The sequence below is a fragment of the Seriola lalandi genome, unplaced genomic scaffold (genome assembly GCF_002814215.2).
Source record: "Seriola lalandi dorsalis isolate HSWRI2012SDOR001 ecotype SW California unplaced genomic scaffold, Sedor1 jcf7180002054861, whole genome shotgun sequence".
NCBI classification, from domain to species: domain Eukaryota; kingdom Metazoa; phylum Chordata; class Actinopteri; order Carangiformes; family Carangidae; genus Seriola; species Seriola lalandi.
In genome coordinates, this window is record NW_019525414.1 from 1,532,510 (window position 1) to 1,539,040 (window position 6,531).

The 6,531-nt window shown below is 41.8% G+C and overlaps 1 protein-coding gene across 1 annotated transcript in view; it reads left to right on the top strand.

Annotated features, from left to right (window-relative positions):
- The window catches only part of LOC111670652 (voltage-gated potassium channel subunit beta-2), a 26,742-nt gene extending 20,211 nt beyond the window's left edge, over positions 1-6,531 (top strand). The window contains exons 6-15 of the mRNA XM_023427463.2: positions 1-38; positions 639-683; positions 1,905-1,948; positions 2,114-2,200; positions 2,641-2,726; positions 2,937-3,057; positions 3,300-3,394; positions 4,177-4,297; positions 4,690-4,778; positions 5,554-6,531. The exon at positions 1-38 is cut by the window's left edge and continues 6 nt beyond it. Of these exons, the coding sequence (XP_023283231.1) occupies positions 1-38; positions 639-683; positions 1,905-1,948; positions 2,114-2,200; positions 2,641-2,726; positions 2,937-3,057; positions 3,300-3,394; positions 4,177-4,297; positions 4,690-4,778; positions 5,554-5,643 (816 nt within the window). The 3' untranslated portion in view covers positions 5,644-6,531. The remainder of the gene's footprint in view (positions 39-638; positions 684-1,904; positions 1,949-2,113; positions 2,201-2,640; positions 2,727-2,936; positions 3,058-3,299; positions 3,395-4,176; positions 4,298-4,689; positions 4,779-5,553) is intronic.

Consider the following 6,531-nt stretch of genomic DNA (forward strand, 5'->3'; position numbering starts at 1 on the left):
ATCGTCTTGGGAAGTATCATAAAGAAGAAAGGATGGAGGTAGACTTTTCACATTGTGTGTCTTATTTGTGCAAATTAGTAACTGATATGCATGACTTATGAAAAAAATCATAATCACAATAATAATCATAATTAGTATTTAAGTATATATTCAATTCAACGGCATTACCCCATTGGTGCAAAAATACAATTCAGTAGTTGATGCATAATTCACGTTTGGCCCCTTATTTTGAAACAATTGTTTGTTCTAGTAGAAAAGTAAGTCTTCAGCTACAAGTAGTCTGGAACCAAGTGATCCAGGGGGAACATATAACCCTGTCCCCGTGTCGTCTTTCAGTCTGCTTGATGCATTGAGAAAATGGCTCCCATTCTATTCTATTGTTATTTCACACCAATGACAAGGGGGCAGTCTCACACTCAGTTCTTTGAGAGACATTCAAGATTGTAATGCAAAGACACATTATTTCACACCAGCCAGAAAAGCCTGAAAAGGATATTTTTCAATAAAAAATGACTGCTTGGTATTTGACAAATAAAATAAGGCAATATTTAATATTTTGTCATTGAAACATATTGTCATATTTGATAGTATGAAATTCCCAGTGTAATATCTACGTTTATATCTGTTTTCTCGTGCAGGCGTTCCAGTTTAGTCATCACCACTAAAATCTTCTGGGGTGGAAAGTAGGTATCATCTTTTTCTCCCCTTCTCTTTATCTCTCATTGTTTCTCTCAACGACGACAGTGAAGCAGAATCGATTAGCAACAAGCTAAGGCATTAGAGGCAGGAGACATTACATGATGACTGAGGATTTTACTTTAGGTCCCTTACTTAGGATTTATTAGCTGAATATAGGCTAAATATTTTATGAATGGTTTATAACTCACTATAACGCAGCAGCAGAGACACACACACACACACACACACACACACACACAGCACACTCATTGCCAGTAATTGCACTGTGTCCATCACTTGTGGTAAGACAGCCTGGTATATTTTAATCATCTCGATTCACACCTTTTGGTTCTCTGTGATTCGCGTCTCTGAGGTGTCAGTGCACTTTCTCTCTTTCTGAAGTTGTTCAAACTTGATTTCCTCACAGACCCAGTGTTTGTTTCTTCTTCAGATGTGATATTTCAGTTTCGTTCTCTCGAATCAGGGATTCCAGCTCGTCAGATCTCGTGCTGATCAGCTGAGCAGTAGACAAAGTCAGGACGGTTGTTGGTGTCGGGTTTCTCCTTCTTAATGGAGGTGGTTTGGTTTGAGTAATTGGCAGCTTGGAAAACTCTTTGTCTGTTACACTGAATTTCAGTTGGTCTCTTGCAGTATAATCATGACAGGTGTTTAGTTGTTCAGTGACAGTTAGACAGGCAAGCAGAGATGTATAAACTACATAAACCGCAGCTGACAAATTCAGACAAAATGCCATGTTGCTAGACAACCCAGTAGTTGTTGATGTGTACAGTGTGCACACATCTGTCTGAACGCCACTCTGCGTCCTTCACAATCTGCTCTAAATCCATCTTCCCTGCTGGTTCTCAGACACAGCTGGAGGATCCACCATCAGTATTTCAGCATTTAGAGTTAGCCGCACCCAGCATGCACCTGTGGGCGCCGGGTGTGATGCCTCCAATCAGCAGCTTCTTCTCTGCTGCAGCTGCTGGTCATTTGTTGCATTCTCACACAGTCAGTCATGACTTCATCACATGACTTTTGTTTTTAACAATTCCAACTTTAAATGAAGCGAAATAAAGTAATTGAGTCAAGAAATATATAAGTATAGGTAACGTTAAGTTCTGTGCTTTGTGTTTATGTATTTCAATGACCAATATAACAGAGACCCTCTGAAATGATCTAGTTTTGAGACCCTGAGTTGTGAAATTTAAATGTTTGTTTTTCAGAGCAGAGATGGAAAGAGGACTGTCCAGAAAACATATCATTGAGGGTAAGGCTCTAAAGATCTCTGTGAATTATAATTAGACCTGCATTTATTTGTTTGAAAAATAGCACACACAAGTTGTTCAGAGCTGCAGGTGCCACCACAGCCGCCCAACATCTGGATGCTTATATATGATAACACAATCAATATGTAATTATCTTTATGAAACAGGTCTAAGAGCATCACTAGAGAGACTTCAGCTCGAATATATAGATGTGATTTTTGCAAATCGACCGGATCCTAACACACCTATAGAAGGTGAGTATGTTTATCCTCCGAGAGCTTCCTGTGGTGGTGAGACTACACTCATTAACTCATGTCTGACTGGTCCAACCTGGTGATGCTGCTTATTTACTTTATAATATTTAAGACATTAACAGTTTTTTAAAGGTTACACAAATATATTGAGAAATACACACGTTCAGATATTAGCTGTTAAACACCTTTTCATTCAGAAAGCCTGGTTGTGCTCACTTATGCTACAAGCCCTTGTGCAATATTGCTGTGTTGTTTTTCTGATCTGGGGAGCTCAAGTCCAAGAGGCGGTTCTGCTGCAGTGAAGAGCGTTCTATCTACCGTGTGCCGAACCCACAACTTCTTACAAGCAGCATCTCCTTTCTCTTCCTATAGCTGTTTCTGTCTTTTGTCTGAGGTTTGCTGAATCTTTGTGACTTAGCTAATTTGGGCTGTTCTGGTAGAGACGGTGAGGGCGATGACCCATGTGATCAACCACGGGATGGCCATGTACTGGGGTACATCACGATGGACCTCCATGGAGATCATGGTGAGTTTGCGCACAAGTTTCCTGCAAATCGTCTTATCAGCATCATATGTTTGGTTCTTTGTAACTAAGATTCAGTCTGAGGTTCAGGTTCAGATTATCCTTTGGTCTAATAGAGACTTGTGTTGCTGCACATTGGGTTTGGGGGGGGGTTTGTGATCAGGTGGAGATGTATTGTGTGCAGATGTTGACTAATTGCCCCCTCTGCTATAGGAGGCGTACTCTGTGGCACGACAGTTCAACCAGATTCCACCCATCTGCGAACAGGCAGAGTACCACATGTTCCAGAGGGACAAGGTTGAGGTGCTGCTCCCTGACCTCTTCCACAAGATCGGTGAGCAGCTGCCATAGAGGAAATGATGAAGAGCTCACAGTCCTCATCAGTGTTATGTATTATTATTTATTTGGTTTGTAAGATTGAATCAGCTGTGCTAATTGCAGTGGCGAGCTGCCATTTCACTTTTGTTGAAGTCATTGAATTCTTTGTCACGTTGTACCTTAAGCATATTAGTTAAAATATTGTTTGTTTGTCCCTAAAATTGCAAATAAACCCCTCATGAATGTGCGGCATTGCAGGTATTGGAGCTATGACCTGGTCTCCACTGGCCTGTGGGATTATCTCAGGGAAGTATAACAGTGGGATCCCCCTTCATTCACGTGCCTCGCTGAAGGTAACACCTGCGTCTTCCACTACTTATTATGTCAGACTGTTGTGTCACGTTCTTCATCACCTCCATCTACACTCACAACACAACTCAAGTGTTTCCAAGGGACATTGATAAGTGATGAACCCAGCTGGGACGCACTTGTTCAATGCTTTGTGACTCTTGAAGTTGAGTGTCTTCGCCTCGGTGGCTCATCTGGAAGAGCTTGTACCATTCAGGCTCTGTCGTTACCGTAGCAACCATTGGTTCGAGTCCAACCTGCGGCCCTTTGCTGCATGTCATCCTCTCTCTGTCTCCCTGACTTTCCTGTCTCTCTCTCTGCTATCACAATAAAAGTAAAAATACCAACAAAAAAAAACTCATCAAGTGCGCATGGCTGTATTATAATACATCCATGCAAGTGTGTCCCAGCCGGGTTCATCACTTTTCTTTTTTTTTTTAGGGGGCATTTTTTTTGCCTTTATTCCAACAGCGACAGTGAGAGAGACGGAGAGTCAGGGAGAGGGAGGGGATGCCATGCAACACAGGGGCATTTCGGACTCCTGCCCGTGCCGTTGTAGTTAGGACTACACCTTCATGGCTTCATGGACCAGCATTATCAGCATGAAAACCAGCATTATGTTCAAAATAAAGAAAATGAAGTTTGTTCATATTAGAACTGCATGTTTCCATGTATCAAGACTGACCTATTGTTATTAGGATTATGTAGAGAAGTTATCTGTTGTGGCAGTCATGGTCGAGTACCTGTCTTACCTTTGGGCCTGAGCTCTGCACTGTGCTGTCTACAGGGTTATCAGTGGATGAAGGACAAGATCCTGAGTGAGGAGGGACACCGTCAGCAGGAAAAACTGAAGGAGTTGCAGGCGGTTGCCGAGCGACTGGGCTGCACTCTGTCCCAACTAGCTATTGGTAAAACACAGCGGAAATGTGTTGCGCTCTGTTTTCATCCATCGTTCCCTACTACATTTTTATAACTGGAATACCTGACACTTCTGTAAATTCTATCCATGGTTTTCTGCAGAACACCATCTTTGATTTCCCATGTTTCACGGTGACCTCGAGTTTTATAGTCTCCCACTGTTCCACCTCAAAAAAGTCTTAGTTTTGTTTTTTCATAAAAAAGGACATGCACACCACAAAATCTTCTTTACACAGCATGTAGAACAATAAAAAAATACATGACTGCACTTACAATGCTTGTTGTAATTCCTTAGCCTGTGTTGTTGTCCACAAGACTTTAACAACATGGCAGCTGGTGGACTGCTCTCAGTCTTTTCTGTCTGTGTTGTAAATTCCAACAGCCTGGTGTTTGAGGAACGAAGGGGTGAATTCTGTGCTGCTGGGAGCTTCCAGGACCGACCAGCTGCTGGAGAATATCAGAGCAATACAGGTCAATACAATTTGTTCATAGTTCCAGAAACTGCAGGTAACATGAAATGATACCAAACACCTGTTGTTACGTTTACTTGGTCCTGACCAAAGAAATATATGATCCACTGTTGCCTTTTAATTCTGATCTGACTGACTTTGTACAGACAAACCCCAAGTGTAAAAACAAAATCATATGAACCCACAAGTAACTGATTTCCCCACAGCCTCAACCCCCGAGCCTGAGAAACAACACAAACTGATGGATTTATTCTGAGTGCTTATATTATTATTATTATTATTAGTCAAGACTGCAACTGTACTTCATATGCCTTCAAGTCCTCTTGTACTGTAATGATATGGCTTTAATGAAGAACTGTAAAAATAGAGACTGTAAAAGTAGATGAAAATATTGTTTAGATCAGTTTTTGTGAGTGAAATGTGTTCTGAGGGTTTGTTGTTTGTATTCTGAGACAAATTAGCATCCACTGCACCTCTTCCAGTTAGAGGCTGCTTTGACTTCCAGTGGTCACTTCACAGTATGTTGGTGCTCACTGTTGCCAGAGGATGCCCAAGCTCCTCAGCACCCAGCAGCTGGATTGTCCAAACACCTCTTGGTCTGGTTGTAGGCTACGTCAGAGGTCAAAGGCCTCACACCAGCTGAAATTGCCCATGACCAAACACACCAGCACACCAGAGATCTGTGCGACACTTGAAGTGAAGGTTTGTCTCAAATATAAGGCAGGAGGTAAACTGTTTGAGAAAATGACAGTGACCGTTCTCTCTCGTCTCCACAGGTTCTTCCAAAGTTATCGCTGTCTGTTGTATCGGAGATGGATGGCATCTTGGGAAACAAGCCCTATAATAAAAAGGACTTCAGATCCTAGAAGCAGCGGTGATGAACTGTCACACTGTCCTCTGCTTCTGAACAAGCAGCGACACACAGCAGCAACCATGAATGATCTGGAATCTGTTTCCAGTACAACAGACACAACGAACAAAAACTGTGCCATCATTCATTTCACCAAGTCACTGTACCGTCACTCCACCTTCTTCGTCACGTTTGCACTTATCGCCACCTAATATTATCAGTTTCTACAATTTGTAAAACGAATCAACTGAACAAGTGAATCATGGGAGTTCGATCCGGCTTGGTGGACACAAACACTTCTACACAGTCTTGTTGCCTTAGCATGTTGCAGAGTCTGTAACTTCTGTGCAATGAAGCCGACTGACCACAAAACCTAATAGTGTGATATAATAAGATTTTCACTGCAGTAACAACAAGCATGTTAAACGGTGTTCATTTTGGTATTTGGATTTATTTTCTGGGATGTTGTTGTTACGAGGATGACAGAGGTCTGTCGCGCTTCTGAGGGTCGGATCTGAAGGTAGGTCGTGAATTGGAGGACTTGTTGGATTGTATGTCAAATCTTAAAGTGAATGGTGCTGTTTAATACATTTAATGCAGTCGGTCTGGTCGTAAAGTTGTCAATAAAGCTGAAATAGACAGAGCAGTGACTTATTAAATAACGCATTTGGAAAAGGCGCACTTTTTACACAGGATGCCACACAGTGGGTTTTACACCTGAACATTATGTTGAATGTTAAATGTTGTTGATTTCACTGACTGGTGACTGTCAAAGCATCCAGTGTCCTTCACCTGTTAACGCTCAGATAGCTGCAACATATCCCCAAGTGACCCTCTGTAAGAATAAAGTAATACATTTAAACAAAAAGCTGCAGCAATATTTTGTGTCAGAGAGAGGGAGAGA